Here is a 16,663-nt window from a genome sequence, read left to right as displayed (position 1 = left end):
GAGAAGAAGAAGAATGTTAAATTCTAATAAAGTGTTGCAGCAAGGTATCTATACTTTTACTCAAGTGTGATTTTCAGATACTCTTCACACCCCTAACTTTATATGTGGAAAAAATTAATAAGGGGTTTAATGTTTATATTATAAGATAAAGCACCTAATGTGTATGGCACAAGTATTTTATTTTCATCGTCTCTTGAGCTCATTCACCGTGTTGACTAATAAATTAATTCATTCTCTCTGTGTTTGTGTGATTTGCATTTTAAATAGAGGTGACAATGAGACAAATAACTACAGTTAGAGCCACGTTAGCAGGTTTGTTGATTCCGGCCAGGTGAACTGAAACAGGGACTTTAGGCATGAAATGGTGCGCCGCAATGACGCGTGCGCAGTGGCGTGTTCGAGAGCCTGACGTCAGAATGGGAAGCGCAGCGTGAACATATGGACGAGTGGGTTTATAACTAATTTATTTTATTTTCAGTTGCTAGTTCGTTCTACTACATTTTATGGTTGACATGTCATTGATGAGGTGGTTGTAGGCGGCGTACCGTGTGTGCGTGTGTGTTGTTACATTAGGAAATAAAAGATAGGCTGATAAGCTAGTCAGCTAATAAATAACACCAATGTAGTAGTAACAGCAGAAGGGATATGATCCATATCACATAGTGCTGCTTAGGACATATACAGTATTTATGATTTCAGAGGTTTGTGTAATTTAATTTTGGGGTTTATGAATTAATAGGAGTCAGGTATTATTTTAGATCAGGCACTTGGTTTGACACCGAAGCATAAGTTTTGAAGCTCCTGCAGTGCTATTGTGCGAATAACAATCACCACTGCATAACAAACACTATATAATCGGTATTACATACCGATTATATAGATCATCTATATACTTCCTCCTGTAGACCTCAAATCTATCAATAGAGCAGATTGTATGCAGTTGTATTTCTGGGTCCAGTCTTATAGAGTTCTCTGTGTGTCATAGTGTACTACAAATGTACAAATACATCTTATAGGTGTTATTGCTCATTATAACTTTTTGCTCTATCTTATAGGTGTTATTGATCATTATAACTCATTATGATTTGTACTTAAATAGAGAGCAGAGAGCATAGAGCCATTTGAGATTTAACAGTCACTAGGCATTGTTATGAAGGATGATCTTTTCTATATAATACTATACAAATCTCACTTCCCCAGCCTCACTTTAGATAGAGACATATCACACTTGATTATTTTATGCTGTCTTTTATCTGAAAAATCAATTTCAGAGTCAGCTATATTTGTCAAGTATGCCTGTGCATTCAAGGAATTTATTTCTGATATAGAGTAATCTAACAGGGCACATATAACATACAGACTGAACAAGACTAATACAAACATGATTACACATAACACATCTGAAACACATCTAAATGACGACGCACACATTGGCCAAGGCAGAAAGTGAGATTATAGTGCATTTATTGTCCAGGTAGTTTACAAAAATATGCAAGTAGGAAATAATAGGAAATAAAGTAGGAGATGGAGGTAGTGTAGTAGTTATTGCACACAGTAGGAGACTGAGGCAGTGTAGTAGTAAAAGGTCTATTTAGATTGGGGTAATGGGAGGTGTTTAAATTCTTTTTGGATACTGAGGGGGAAATATATTGGAGTCTGGCAGACCTTGTTTTGATCTGTCTTTATCACCTGCCATTGGGACTGCGTATGAACCGACTGTATGCGGGGTGTAAGGGGCAAGTTGGTCCCCATGATACACAAAGTCATCCTAATTTATTTCTGAAGTTGAAGATTGTCCAGACATTGAACCAGACAGTAATTAATGTACATAGAATGGATTTAAGGGTGGCCCTAAAGAACTGGCACAACAGATCCTTGGGAAGTATTTCTTGTTGGAGAAAAGTACATTTCAGTTTCACTGTGCACTAAGAACACTTCATATTGGTGAAGTGTAATTACTGATTTAAGCAAAAGATATTTGGACATGTGTCTTCATTTGTTACACTTGTTGGACTCAGCCACAGGTCTGTTGCTCCAAAATGGCTCCTTCCTCCTCCACCTCCTCCTGCTGCTGCAGCTGTTGTTCTTCCAGTGCCTGGCTGTGCTCACGATCCTCTGCCTACACTTTAGTTCTTGGCTTAGTATTCATCACACTGGGAACCAGTCGCATTATTTTGCTGAAGTTCTCTGAAAATGAAGGTAACCTTCAGCTTGTTAAATTGGACTTAATTAAGTTTGTCAGTGTTTTTGTTTTTTCAATGTAGTTAAATTGCCTGGTACTAATCAACTTACTTTTACATTGCTTTCTTTGCAGAAAACAAATATGACTTTCACCCTGCCTCTGTGAATTTAATGGCAGAGACCATCAAACTGTTTTTTTGTTTAGTCATGTCAGTGAGAGTCATCATTCGAGGTGAGCCCTGGCTATCAGCCAAACCTACACATCAGTAAAACAAATTCATATCTTTCAACAATTGTTTATACATTTGCACTTTGCTGATCTAAATCAATAACCTTTATTTGCAGTAGATATAATTATTATAAAACACCTCATTGCTGATTTGATAGCTGACGAGAAACGGTTGCCAACTCATCAGCTTTTTCCAGATATGTACATGCGTACTAAAAAGTAATTTGGAATGGATTTAATGATTCTTTTAGTGGATGAGTTAACATCAGTTTTATGGCAGATGTAGGCAATATTTTCCTCCACTTTATTAGTTTTTACCTTTTTATGTGTTTGTACTGCAGAAAATCGTTCGTGTAGGGACTTGGGCTGCTCCTCTGGTTCCTCATTTTCTGGCTGTTTGAAATGGGCTGTCCCTGCATTTCTCTATTTTCTTGATAACCTCATTATTTTTTATGTGATGACCTACCTCCAGCCTGTAAGTTGATGTACTTATGTATTTGACTTTTTTATTTTTATTTTTAATATTTAGACAGTAGAGGTATCATTCTGTTTGTTTGTTTGATTGTTGGAACAGGCAATGGCTGTATTGTTCTCCAATGTTGTCATTCTTACAACAGCCATTCTGTTCCGGTTTGTTCTGAAGTAAGTGTTAAAAACACAAATTTATTATATTTTTCATACTTTAATACAACAGAAGCTATTTCTGTTTGCTGCATATTAGTGCAATGTGAACATAGTGTGTTGTGCATGGGGTGTCTTTATCAGACTATGGCATCTTCTCCCTCATTCTCCTGTTGTAAATGCATCTTCACTCTGCAGGAGACATTTGTCCTGGGTGCAGTGGGCCTCCCTGATCATTCTCTTCTTCTCCATCGTGGCCCTGACCATGAACACATGTCCAAACCAGCATGCAGTCAGTGTTCATGGCCTGCATGGGGCGCATGTCTCTGCTCCCTCCAGCAGCTGCTCAAACTCCACCTTGTTGGACATAAAGAAGCACAACCAGAGTGAGACCAGCTGGGCAGAGGGACTGGTCCCGGAGCTCTGGAACAGCCAGCTTGTCCAGCGTTTACGTGGTTTCGGCCTGGGCTATGTCTTGCTGCTTCTTCAGTGCTTTACCTCCGCATTGGCCAACATCTACAATGAAAAGATCCTAAAAGACGGAGAGCAGCTAGCTGAAAGTATTTTTATCCAGAACAGTCGACTGTATGTGTTTGGTGTTGCCTTCAATAGCCTGGCATTGGTGTTGCGTTCCGACTCGCGCACGGTGATGCTGCGCTACGGCCTGTTTCACGGACACAATGCCTACTCGATAGCACTGACCTTTATCACAGCTGCCCTAGGTCTCTCTGTTGCCTTTATCCTTAAGTTCCGTGACAACATGTTCCATGTGCTGACAGGCCAAATCACTACTGTGTTTGTCACAGCCTTGTCATTCTTCCTCTTTAATTTTCGGCCAGAACTAGACTTCTTTCTACAGGCGCCAATTGTATTACTGGCCATTTTTATATACCACAGCAGCAGTCTGAAGGACCCGGCGTATTTACTGCAGCAAGAGAGGCTCAGGGTCATCAACGGAGAGGTGTTTGAGCGTCATCAAGGGGTAAGGATTCAGTTGCATGTTGAACTTTAAAGAAGTTTTGACTCAATTTTTTGTGACTTTTTTCTTTGATTGACACTTCTTTCTCAGTTCTCTCAGTTTTTATTTTCATTCTAACCAAAATATCATTTCACTTTAAATTTGTCACATTGATTATTTTATTGGAAACTATATAGAATTACATTACTGTAGTTATTTTTAATTAGTAATTAGTAATTTAAATTAGTAATAGTTCATTTGGCTAATCAAATTAACCATTATCATTTGTCAATTTGTGTAATAAACACTCTTATATTTTCCTTTTACTATATGCCACTGGGATTCTTAATTAGGGTCCTCTTGTTCTCTGTGGATAATGCCATCTTAAGTGATAATCACTTTAGGAAAAGTGGACAGAAACATGAAAGATAAAGGAATATTTTATGGTTTGTCCTGGACAGATAAGCAGTGGTCAGTTAATAGGGTGTTTCAAGGTTAGCTTGAGCCTAACATTGTGCTTGATGTAGAATAAGATTCAAATTTTTGTTTTCTCATCTCAATAGGTTGTGTACATGTTGTGCATTCATTAAACTTATATTGTATTATTAAGAGCATTTGTATGTTGGTTTTGTTTAGGATGGGGAAGAGTTGGAGAGACTTAATAAGTCTGACACAGATGATGATTCTGAAGAGGAGTCTTTCTGAGCCTACTTTCTCATTCCAGCCTTTATTTATAAAGTGTAAATGTAATTATCTTGCAAATTATTTGTCAATGTGCCTGTATTTATAATGCTCTAATGACAATATGTATTGACATTTTCTTTGGGTGTGGGAGGGGGCATTGATTATAATAGTGCAAACGTTTGATGCAGTTTGATACTTGCAAACTCTCTAAAATGCCATTGTCAGGTTAGGGTTCCTGGTGTTCTGAGAATGAGACAAACTCAGTTATATTGTGTTCAGTTGTGTCTTCAATCTATTGTTAGATATGATAGCATTGTCTGACAAATTGTGTATAGAAACTCAGTCTGCTGTAAGAAATTATAAAAATACTTCTCCACACAGTGGTATGAGCTCCTTATAAATGGGCTAAAGAATAGAGATATAATGAAAGTGGCCTAAATAATATATGTATATTATGGTATTTTAAGTTTGTGTATGCGGTGTTGTATTTCACATGTGATCACTTTAAAATATCAGCTCTCTGATATGGCTGAATAAAATATCTGATAAGAAAAATTTATTGAAGAAAATCTTAAAAAATGTTCCTGAGAAATGCAAAGAAGTCTAGCAGAGTGGTGTTAGTCACACACGTTTTGTAGGCACAATTCTGTAATCAAGTTTCTTGACAGTGTTCTTATTTTGAATGACTAAGAAATTTATTTGGAATGTTTTATTGGCTACTTAATTCATGCAACCAGCATGCATCAATTAATCTTTATTAGGAACAGTTCAGTATTATGTTAGAACAATTAAATCTGCGTAATCCTGTGTATTTGATTTATAAAATTAATTTAAATGTTGAAACAAATACTTTAAAAAAAGTTTTGCATTTTGTTTTGACTTTAGTTATAAAGTAAATTGGCTTTTTGAAGTGTCATTACTGCAGAATATACTGTATGTAATATTTTGACTATAAAATAAACTTTTTTAAAGTAAGAGAATCAGGGATATACTTGTGTCTGTGTATTTTTTTTTTTACTGGGTAAGCATGCCAGTAGGTTAACTGGCTTGGCTTGGTAAATAAGTGTAAATGTGTGTGAATGGAGGCCTGGGATGGACCTATATTACATCCAGGTTGTAGTCACTTCTAGATTAACTGTGGCCATGATAAGGATAAAGGAGCTACTAATAACACTGAGTGAATGAATGAGTGAGTTTAAAGCAATGATGGTTTAGATTAGTCTCAGTTAAAGTTATTGGGCCTTAATACATGAGAACAGAAATGAAAACCCACACAGACTGCTTATCTAAGAGGCACAATCAAAGGGTAATATAAAAAAATATATATACACTGTAGTGTGGAATGTTAATGGCCAAAAGCTGTTTATTAACATCATTATAAATAAGGACACAGTGTATGTATGTATGTATGTGACCCTGAAAATTATCATCCAGAATATAAATCAAAAATATATCAGCATTTATCTACAAACTGTTATGCCATTGGCTGAAAAACATTATATCATCAGGCAGGGCGAGATGATAAACCCATATAAGAAATACAACAATTCAAACGGTAATGGGAAAAAAATGGTGTATGGCCTCTGACACTGAAATTCAGTTCATTGGAAAATACAGACCATTCTGGATGGCTCACAGACTGACTTATAGCCTTTAGTAACCATATCCTTCATGATATCCCTCCTGGTAGCCATTGTGGTAACCATGGTGGTAGCCATAGGAACCATACTCGTCTTCAGGGCAGCGCATGCCCAGGCTCTGCTGGATGGCCATCTCCTGCCTACGTAGCTGCATGGAGTCTATAAGATCATAAATGTTGGCCATGGACCACATTGGTGATGGGTACCATGACTTCACATTGCCATCCTTGCCCACCAGCAACATGGAGAAATATTCAGGGCTGATCTGGAAGTAATTTCTGATGTCCCTCACTAGTGTTGCTGACAAGCCCTCACGGTCCACTGTCGCACTCCCTGGAACATGCATATTTAAATGTTATGTTTAATTTCATGGTAAAATTATACTGTTAGGTTACAGTGATGTATCTTAGCTAATTGACAGGCTATGCTACCTTAATATAGCCACTTATTCCACTTATTGTTAAAGCAACCAGAGACCCCTTTAACTGTAAAATCCGGTTTTAAAAAATACATTTATTTTACAAATCGAATCTAACTATTCAAGTATTAGGCTTATTATTAAAGTGTGTTCAGTAGTTATTTTTAAATTATTTATTTACCTACTGACCCGTACTTTAAGACCTTATCTTAAAATACCTTACACAAGAGAAAGTATAAATGCAACAGGCCACTTCAAGGTAGTGAGACTGTTATGGAGGGAAAAGTAATAGAGCATTTCACATAAAGGTAAGAAAACAGAAATATGACGAAGCCCTACAAACAATCATTTAAATGTATTATTTGCTTAGTTGTACCTAAAAACAGTTAGTATGTTTTTGCTGTAAAGTCTGCAATACCTGTTGCCTTACCTTCATGTAAAATGTTCCACCCTCTATTCCTTACATTTACAGTATTTTGCAGATGCCCTTATCCAGAGCAACATACAAAAGTGCTTTAAGGTCTCAATCAATGAATAAATCAACACTGATTCACAAGGTTGCAAACTGAGGATACCAAGTCAAGTCAAGTCAAGTCAAGTCAAGTCAAGTCAAGTTTATTTCTATAGCGCTTTTCACAACAGACATTGTCTCAAAGCAGCTTTACAGAAATCAACAGTCAAGGTGAATGGTGTGCATTTATCCCTGATGAGCAAGCTGTGGCGACTGTGGCAAGGAAAAACTCCCTTACTCCGTCAGATACCAGCTACCAAAAACTCTGCTGTGAGGAATTATAGCACACTTTTTATTTTTTCACAAAAATACTTAAAAGAAGCTTTATATTTCTAAAACTAATATATATCCTTAGAGTTCAACCTTGGTCTTATGTCTGTTGGTCTTGTGTCTGTGGTTGCATTTATAGCCAGCACTGCTTACTTAAACAGCTTTGATCTAAAAACATCACAGAGACCTTCCCTCAGACATGCTGAAGCAGCTTTTCAAACACACAAAAGCCTGACACTCCACATAACATCAGCTGCACAAGCACACTGTGCAGCGCTGTGGTTTTACAAATGCTGAAACCTTTCCCTGCTTTCAGGTTTGTTCTGCAAAGTAAGATTCCTGTGGGAGCCTTGAGGTCCTCACGTAGAAGGTCAAGACTGTGACTTCAGTATAAAAGACTAAATCATTGAAGAAAGGTATTGCGGACTTTACAGCAAAAGCCTACCTACTGTTTTAGTTACAAATGGTGTTGACATGTTGACATCCACGAAGCCTGGACACCTGGCTGTCAACTTGGTCACATGTTTGTTTTCTTTTAGTTATAGCCTGGTACCACAAAACCCTGTTTAGTACATGAGTGAGTCAATATTTTGCAGCCTTTTAGACAGTGCATTTATAGACTGAATGTTATTATGTACTGCATGCTTTTTAATGGTTAAAATTCTTACCATTAATGGGATAAAGCTCCAACACTCCACCCATGTCTACCATATCAGTCCCCAGCAGCTTTAAAACAGAAATATGACGAAGCCCTGCAAACAATTATATACATTCATTAGACATAATATTAACTAAGTCTATGCCATTCCCTTAGCATTCAGTCAATTTCCCAATAGTCTTGTATAAGAAGTGACATTAGTCTTGGTTTTTAAACTACAAACTCTTTCTTTCTACTTTATTTTCATATAGAAGAGCAATAGAAAACACAGAATTAAAGAAAAAAACATTGGTTAAGAAATGTGTAAAAATAAAAGCAAAATTATTTTAAATGAATTTTAAATTCAAAAGTTTTTCCCCATGAATTTCTGCACAATCTTGCCATCAGGGAGCATCAACCCAGACTTTACATATAGTAGATAAATGAGCAGAGTTCTTGGCTGCTTTGCTTAAGTTCTAAAAAAAACCTACTTGTTTTGTAAGCAATTAAACGGAAATAAATTAAATACAAGGTTACTGACTATTTATATTTGCTTCAGAAACCAATGTTAAAATAGCAGGAGTAGCGTATATCAGCTTGTAAAATGTTGCTATCAGAAGTCCTAGAACAAATACCAAAACAAAATCAGAAAGATACAGTATCAACAGTTAGAAATAAAAATAACATGGGTACATTAAGATTGGGCTTGTTTTTATCCTCCATAACTGATTCATGTGAATCATGCAGGCATTCTGTGTAAGCTCAGTTGCCTATTTGTCTAGAACACAAAAACAACAAGTACATGTCACTTTATTAGTAAACCAAACTTACCCAGGTTGCATGCCTGGCTGGACATGGCATAGAGTTGCTGCTGATAGGCCCACTCTTCATCATTGGGAGCCGATATCACAAGAAGTCTGCGTCTCCAGCGGAATCTGTATTACACAAAGAAAATAAAAATACTGTTTTGATTCGATGCTTTGAAATGAGGAGCCTGATTCAACTACCAATCTCACAGTCAAACCTTTGCAAAGGTGTTATGAAATGAGGATCATGCCATTTCTGTTATATGGGGGTGCTCAATGCACTACTGTTTTTCTCCCAATATTTTAATATTTAATACAGCTCATAATGATAATGGTGTAAATAAAATTTTTAAAAGAAAGAAGCTTTTTATAAATATTTTTAGTGTGTGAATAACTCCAACCACCCCTGTGACAGATTTACTGCAAGTGTCACTTTCCATGATCCGCAACCGACACAGGAGCATTTTGGTGTCAGGGATTTAAATATTTAACAATGTCTGGTATATTCTGTAAAGATATAGTCTGTTCTAATTTAATTCAGTAAATTAATTTGATTGTTTTCAGTGACAAAGAACCCTGGTGGTTCCAATCTTCTTCCATTCATGGATGATGAAGGCCACTGTGCTCATTGGGACCTTCAATGCTACAGATATTTTTCAGTACTTTTCCCCAGATCTGTGCCCTCGATACAATCCTGTTTTAGAGGTCTACACACAATTCCTTGGACTTCATGGCGCTCTCACATGCACTGTTAATTGTGGGACCTCATACAGACATGTGTGTGCCTTTTCAAATCATGTCTAATCAACTGAATTTACCACAGATGGACTCCAATCAAGTTGTAGAAACATCTCAAGGATGATCAGTGGAAACAGGATACACTTAAGCGCAATTTTGAGTGTCATTGCATGTCAAGGCTGTGAATACTCATATGATTTAGTTTGTTAATTTTAATACATTTGCAAAGATTTTAAACACACTTCTTTCATGTTGTCATTATGGGGTATTATGTGTAGAATAATAAAGAAAATAAGTAATTTAATCCATTTTAAAATAAGGCTGTAACATAACAAGATGTGGGAAAACTGAGGCACTGAATACTTTACGGCTGGACTGTAGGTTAACTGGGTGTCTAAATGAAGCCGTGTTCAATTATGCTTTCTTTATACAGTAAATCATTTGTCCATTGAAAGATCTATGCTACCTGGAGAGAAAGTTCTCCAATGACCGTTGCTTGTCTTCCTTTTTACACGTCACTCCATCTCGTTTTTGGTGCTCCATTTCTCTGATGCGAGAGGAGAATGTGTCGATGTAGCCAAATACAGCTTTCATGGCAATTGGAACCTCATAAAATTGCTGCAACAACAGGCAAATATAGAACAAATAAGTGCTATTTGGGGTAACCGTAACTTTATGAGTGTAATATATGACAACAATTCACAAGATTTCGACTCAATAAAAAAACAATTCAAGCTAGAGCTAAATTCAAGACAACAAAGTAACAAAATTCTTCCCATGTTGTGCTCTTGGCAGCAACATTTCCATGAGTGAGTAAATGAACCAAATGAAGGTTTATGGAAAACACTGAATCATTGAGGGCAAGTGCAGGGTGCCTTGATTAGCCACAGCTCAGTGTAATTTTTTACACGGAATATGTCTGCTACTCTGCTTACCACTAGCAGCATGCCTGCACACTGGCCTCTTTGTTTACACCAGCTGTCTGCTAGAAGGGCCCTGGTTTTACCCTGAACAGATAAATATGCTACTGAGAACTACTGAGGATAAAAGCCTTACCGCTGTCAAAATGTAACATGATGTAAACATGATGCATTACATAGCAGAGAATATGGTATATCCTTTTACAGGTTATGAGTAAAGGGTTCAGTCACTGCTCTGTGCACTAAAGACCACAGTAAAATAACCCTTTCCTACTGAAAGTCAAATTTCAGCTGAACGTCAGCTGATTTTATCTGCCATTTATAAACAAAATACCAGACTATTTATATATGTTTGTAGTGCTAATATTCCATGTTACTGTAAAATGCAGTGTGCTTGTGTGAAAAACATACTTGGTCAGCCTGAAAAACCTGGAATGCTTACAAATAGACACATAATCTTACCTTCCATTTCATGTCCATATCAGTAAGCACCATATAGAAATCATTGTAGGTCATTCTGAACTCTTTCCTGAGATCTGTGATTAGCTCCTGGTTCACGAGATCCTCCTGCCTCAGGACTTTCATAGGTTTGTCATTTTCTGAAAAAGGACCAAATTCATCCCGTAGTCAGATAAACAGATAACATATAGTATAGTTGACAAGATTTTAAATAAGAGTTTTGCTGTGTCAATGATAGATTTGACTTTCCAACTCAAACATAAATGTCTTCTTTATTATAGGCAAGATCAAGTTATTAATAAATTATTTTAAGAAATTAATTGATCTGTCTAGATAATTACCAGCTATGTGATACCTATAAAGTAATTCATTGATCTAAGGATAGCAGCTCTGGACAGCTTTCTTTTGTCCAGACTGAGACAGATTAAAAACTAAACCACTGCATGTGAACAGCCGATTCCACCCACTGGAGATATGCAGGAAGACACAGCCAAACCCAAAGGTTTGTTTTTCCTACCTCAAATGTCAAAGTATGTCTCACGTGGATATCCAGTAGACATTCCTTATTCAGAAGACTACATCTGAGCAGGAAGCTCTATAATGTCAACAGATTTGCCTGATGATGAACTGCTGCAGTGAGGAATAAGAATCCTCTGCAGTGCAGAATATCTGTATCTGACTACAAAAACTAGAATACACTACTTGAGAATTTTTTATAGTTTTAAAAACAGAAAATAAATAAACCACTCTGCTGAGGAGAAATACATCATAGCAATTTAAACAAGAAAATGAAAGAGGACATTTGAATGCATGTAGCTAATTAGAAGGGCAACTGTAGATAGTACAGCAGTGCAGAGACCCACAGTAAGAGGCCTTTAATTGTGGTTCCTGAACCACAGCCCATTCAGTCAGATGCACTTCCTTCCTGTCCTGTCTGATGTATTGGAACCAGTCACAGTGTGCTGGCAGACTGTGACACCAAATGTTCCAAACTCAGTACGCAAAAAATACACAATGTTAAAACAGCATTAAATGAACTTAACAGTGAGATTTAGACTCAATGTAAGAGCAAACACATTAAGATTCAGATTCACCACTGATTGAACAAACACACTAAGATTCAAACCCAATAAATGAGCAAAACTCATTAGGATTCACAGTCAGCAAGCCAGCAAATTCCAACAGATGTAGCACTGAGTTCAACACACTGAGTTCATCAACATTTTAACCCAACATTTCTTTCTCATTTTCTTCTCCACTCATTTCTGTAAAAGTGACCCTTACCACATAACTAGTCTAGACGCTGAAGACTGGTGACTACAAGGAAAGAAATGTAAATGTATATTAACTCATGCAAAGGCAGGAAGTGTGTCATCACATGCAGGAATTTCCGCTTAAAATCTCCAAAGTATGTTTTATTATTTTAGCTGTTCTTATACTTAAGCAATAAAGATGAAAATTTAAAAGAGAAGGTATTGCTCCAATAAATAACTCTCAAACATATTTATGTCTCTTTATGAATTATGGATTATTAGTAGAATATGTAATAGGTTATTTCAATCTGTGTGGGCTTTTCATTGCACTGTCCTTATTTTATTGCCCGCTTAAAAACTACGCTGTCAAGAACTGACTCATTCTTGTTCTTGGTGAACTTAAACCTCCCATTATACTGTGAAAATCTTTAACAAGATCAACAGACAGTACACTGACATGAGGTCACTGCCTGGAAAAGTACTGCTTTTACTCAAAACCAAAGACCAAATGTCTGATAAAAAAGGCTTTGCTTCTTGGGATATCATTCCAAATCTCTTAATCTGCAACACAAAGAGCCACTGAAATGTGAAATGTCTCTCTTTGAACTTGTTACACATAAAGAGTTTTTTCTTTGTAGGGCCGAACAATTCTGATCATAGATAGTAATTATTCAAATGACATTTCCACCTGAAAACAATTAGGCATTAAAGGCTCACAAACCACTCTCAGCACAGCTTGTTCATAGTTAAACAACTTAGTCTAATGGATCAAAACCATTTTGGGTGCTATGTCTAACTGGATTTACATTAGTATCAAATGTGATATCACTAATTGCTTTTGTTTTGTGCAACTTCATACAATGTTTCATGCAAAAAAAGTCTAAAGTCTAAGTCTAGACTAAAATAATATATAAGTCTAAAATACTTATAGCTTTTCAAATACTCTGTCAACAGAAGGCTTTACATTTATTACCTACACATCACAGAGTCACATAGTCTGTCCATATATTCCACAGAGTCCATAGATTCTTGCTGTTTCTATAGGTTTTCTTAGGTACTTACTAAATCTTTTGGGAAAAACCGCAACCTTTAGAACAAGTTCACTTTGTTGCAGTAAAAACAGGGCGTCAGTGACAAACTGTCAATTAATTAAAAGCTGAAATAACAGGAAGCCTTTGCTGTACTTTAAATGTCAGTGGCATTTGGTACCTTTGAGGCATTTATAATATGTGTAATAAGGAATCAGTATGTGAAAAGAAAGCATAAAAGGTAAATAAATATAAGCAACTCTGTTTAAGGGCATTTGCCTCATGCCACAATGTAAATGCTGATATAGGAATATGTTAAAACATGAGACAATCAAGAAACATAGAATACAAGAGATATGGTAATGTGTAAATATATTTGTGCTCTGTATCTATATCTATAGTACTCTTTTTTGGTGTTTGTGCTACAAAATCCCAAGAAATCTTTGGCTCACCAAGCTGGTAATGATCAATTTTCATGGTACTGTTGGTCAAAGTGCCAAAGATGGTGATAATAGAGACCTTCCTGATAGCCATTTCACACACATGTTCTAGGTATTCATCCCTCTGCTGCACATACATTCTGTTCTCCTCTGATGGAGCAGTTATGAGCTAGAACAAACACAATATAAAACAGAGAATATATATAAAAACTTAATATTTCACAGCAAAGAAAGAAATTAAACAGACACCTTATTATATATTCAGCACAAATGTGTGCTATGCCATTAATTAAACATTAATTAATCATAATTGTACTCACAATTAATCGCCTTCGGTTTTCAAAATATTCCAAAAAGGTTTCCAGAGCTCCCTTTGTAGAAGGTAGTGGTTTCTTCGTAGGTTTCTGGTAGTTTTTTTCTTTTTCAATCTTCTTGCTCATTTTATTCCTAATCTTCTCTTCCTTTTCTTTCCTCTCTGATTTTCCTCCATCTTCCTTCCCTTTTCTTTTAGACTTCTTCTTTGGTGGATTGTCTGATTTATCCTTTTTGTTTGTTTTCTCTGTCTTGTTTTGCTTGTCTTTGACTTTCTTTAGCGAAACACCATCAGTCTCTTTTTCCACAGGATAGGTATCTGTAGGTTTGCCAACATTATACTTATCTATATATGCATTACTCAGACCACTATCTCCATCCTTTTTCTTTGGTGGCTTAGATTTGTTTGGCTTGTGCTGCCTTGGAAGAATACTAGGTTGTTTACGAGTGTAGTCCTTTCTGTCAGTACGATTGTCTCCATTTTGGGTAGTGTATGCTTTGGTATAGAAGTAAGAAGGAGTGGTGGGTTGAATAGTTTTTTTCTTAGACTGATCCCCATTATCATTCTTGGTCTTAGATTGGGTGTTTGATTTTGCGGACATGTGAGCTTTTGTTGTTGTCTGGATGATAGCGGTGGCCTGTGTAGAACGAAAGGTAGGGCGAGCGGTTGTTGTAGGATAAGTGGTAGGAAGCCGGGTGGTGGTTGTACTTGTGGTAGTAGTGGTGGGCCTTGTAGTAGTAACAGAAGTAGTAGTAGATGACAAGGTAGTAACTTGATTTTCCTCTTTTCTCTCTGGTTTTCTCACAATTGGGGGGTTAACCTGGGTTCTAGTGCTAGGAATGCCCTCGATTACCTGACCCTCCACTCCTGCCTCCTTACAGTTCTGCACAAAACCCTTTTGTCTCAACTTCTCCATCTTTCGTACAGGCGACTGGTCTATTACCTCATACATGGCCTCCAGCCTAACTGGGTATGGGTAACGTTCCTCCACCTGCAGTGTCTTTTTCAAGAGCACCATGCCAAACTTACCCTTTTCTAACTTGAGGAAGTTCATGAGCCTTGGAATGAGGGCTGTATCCAGAGGCTCCTCCATGACTTTGCCCTCTTTGGTAATTCGTCTGACTTTCCCACCCATCTCACCCTCCTGGTGAAAGATCACAATCTGGTGCACATGACGTTCAGCCAGCTCACAATACACATCTGGTTTGAGCAGGCTCATCATGAGCCTGTAATAGCCATCTGACTCATGAGGGGCTGAGATGACCAGTAGGCGATTTTTTCCTGCAAACGTGGCCAGCAGATTGGGAGATCCAGCAGAGCTGGGCATGCGGGACAGGGCAGCCCGTGCTCCAGGCACACGGCCATCCCTCTGGAGGCTCTCTAAACCACCCTGCATGCCTCTTGTCCGGCTGAACACCCTTCTGTTTTGAGTTGTGCTGGCTTCATCTTTTTGCATTTCTCCTGGCTTCTCATTAACTTTGGTTCGAACTGGCCGGGAGAGAGACCTTTTGTCTTGTCTTGATACTGAGGTTGACGGCTGCCTCAGACCAGCCTGTTTACCATCAGGTGTGCTACCATCTGACAGCAACACTGCCAATGCCAAGCAATACACAAACATGACCCTCCACATGGCTGTCATATTACAAGTTTAATTTCAGTAAATAGACAGCTGAAACAAAACCAACAAAGTGTCATAAGTCGGATGGTAGATTACCGCTGCTGCATATCAAGGACTGGTATCCAAGACTTTCAAATCATGACTTCAGTAAGCTCAGGTGTAGCCTTCAAACACCCCCAACACGATCCCTCCGATACAGATTTCCGTAGTTAGTAGAAAAAGACGTTAGGTGAAAAAAGTTATTAAGTTTACATCAGTCACGACCTGTTATAAGTGCTGTAAGTAAACGCGCTCGGTCATTTGGATAAACATTTCTCAGATATTCACTTCATTCATTTAGTCGCAGCGCCGATGAGCGGTCCAAAACGCAAAATCGGTGCATCTTACTTCTGTAAACAGATGCCGCTCACTTTCTTCTAAAATCTAAACCTCCATCCACCGGAATTCTTCCCGTTTACTCTCCGCACTTAGTGTGAGTGTGTCCTGAAAGGCAGCAAACGCTTTCCTGGCTCAGATAGAGAAACAGCAGCAGCGAGGAAAAAATGAGCATAAATTGCGCAGGGAAAGTCTTTATCCCTGGAAGTTTTCCCAGACATGCCAACAAATAACCTCAGTCTCCGACTCCGCTGTGTTGAGGACCAACCCCTGGAAGTCTGGGTTGCCAAACCGAACAAGATTTACTCACACTCAACCGTGGCATTAAATATCTGCTTTTACACGAGGATGTAAGTGCGGACAATATCGATACACAAGTTTGTGATATTAATAAAAGGAAAGAAATGGGAAATAAAGCAGAAAAAATAATTCGACACAAATCTGAGACATAACAGGAGATAAAATGGAGAAGAATGACCACATCGTGTTTACTGAACTTTGGCAACGCACATAACTCTGTCAGCAACTCTAGATTGTTATGTCTGGAATGGAGTCACATATCAA

At 37.6% G+C, this 16,663-nt stretch overlaps 2 protein-coding genes across 4 annotated transcripts; one reads left to right on the top strand and one right to left on the bottom strand.

The window, feature by feature from the left end:
* Window positions 1-368: 368 nt before the first annotated feature.
* Window positions 369-5,139, top strand: slc35a5 (solute carrier family 35 member A5). Of its 2 annotated transcripts, XM_046845852.1 has the most exons (7): window positions 369-446; window positions 2,019-2,199; window positions 2,315-2,413; window positions 2,752-2,885; window positions 2,985-3,052; window positions 3,230-4,013; window positions 4,626-5,139. In XM_046845852.1, the coding sequence occupies exons 2-7, from the start codon at window positions 2,040-2,042 to the stop codon at window positions 4,692-4,694; spliced, it is 1,314 nt and encodes a 437-aa protein (XP_046701808.1). In that variant the 5' UTR covers window positions 369-446; window positions 2,019-2,039; the 3' UTR covers window positions 4,695-5,139. The 2 variants fall into 2 exon arrangements, with proteins under 2 accessions (XP_046701808.1, XP_046701807.1); XM_046845851.1 differs by lacking the exon at window positions 369-446 and having other exon boundaries at window positions 453-2,199.
* An 870-nt stretch (window positions 5,140-6,009) lies between these two features.
* ccdc80 (coiled-coil domain containing 80) lies at window positions 6,010-16,392 on the bottom strand. Of its 2 annotated transcripts, XM_046845928.1 has the most exons (7): window positions 14,114-16,386; window positions 13,806-13,962; window positions 11,076-11,212; window positions 10,160-10,311; window positions 8,981-9,084; window positions 8,181-8,264; window positions 6,010-6,646 (listed from the first exon to the last, which is right to left on the bottom strand). In XM_046845928.1, the coding sequence occupies exons 1-7, from the start codon at window positions 15,743-15,745 to the stop codon at window positions 6,327-6,329; spliced, it is 2,586 nt and encodes an 861-aa protein (XP_046701884.1). In that variant the 5' UTR covers window positions 15,746-16,386; the 3' UTR covers window positions 6,010-6,326. The 2 variants fall into 2 exon arrangements, with proteins under 2 accessions (XP_046701884.1, XP_046701886.1); XM_046845930.1 differs by lacking the exons at window positions 6,010-6,646; window positions 8,181-8,264 and adding an exon at window positions 6,677-7,066 and having other exon boundaries at window positions 14,114-16,392.
* Window positions 16,393-16,663: the final 271 nt, after the last annotated feature.

This window comes from Silurus meridionalis, chromosome 3 (assembly GCF_014805685.1).
Source record: "Silurus meridionalis isolate SWU-2019-XX chromosome 3, ASM1480568v1, whole genome shotgun sequence".
Taxonomy (NCBI): domain Eukaryota; kingdom Metazoa; phylum Chordata; class Actinopteri; order Siluriformes; family Siluridae; genus Silurus; species Silurus meridionalis.
This window is presented reverse-complemented; position numbering and strand designations above follow the sequence as displayed.

Bases quoted from the DNA above. Each gene is read 5' to 3' on its own strand.
- slc35a5 (XM_046845852.1), top strand. From the start codon at position 2,040: ATGGCTCCTTCCTCCTCCACCTCCTCCTGCTGCTGCAGCTGTTGTTCT. The intron at 2,200-2,314 runs GTAACCTTCAGC...CTTTCTTTGCAG, and splicing joins GAAGTTCTCTGAAAATGAAG to AAAACAAATATGACTTTCAC. The intron at 4,014-4,625 runs GTAAGGATTCAG...GGTTTTGTTTAG, and splicing joins TGTTTGAGCGTCATCAAGGG to GATGGGGAAGAGTTGGAGAG.
- ccdc80 (XM_046845928.1), bottom strand. From the start codon at position 15,745: ATGACAGCCATGTGGAGGGTCATGTTTGTGTATTGCTTGGCATTGGCA. The intron at 13,963-14,113 runs GTGAGTACAATT...TGTTTGTTCTAG, and splicing joins AAAACCGAAGGCGATTAATT to CTCATAACTGCTCCATCAGA. The intron at 8,265-8,980 runs GTAAGTTTGGTT...AATTGTTTGCAG, and splicing joins CAGCCAGGCATGCAACCTGG to GGCTTCGTCATATTTCTGTT.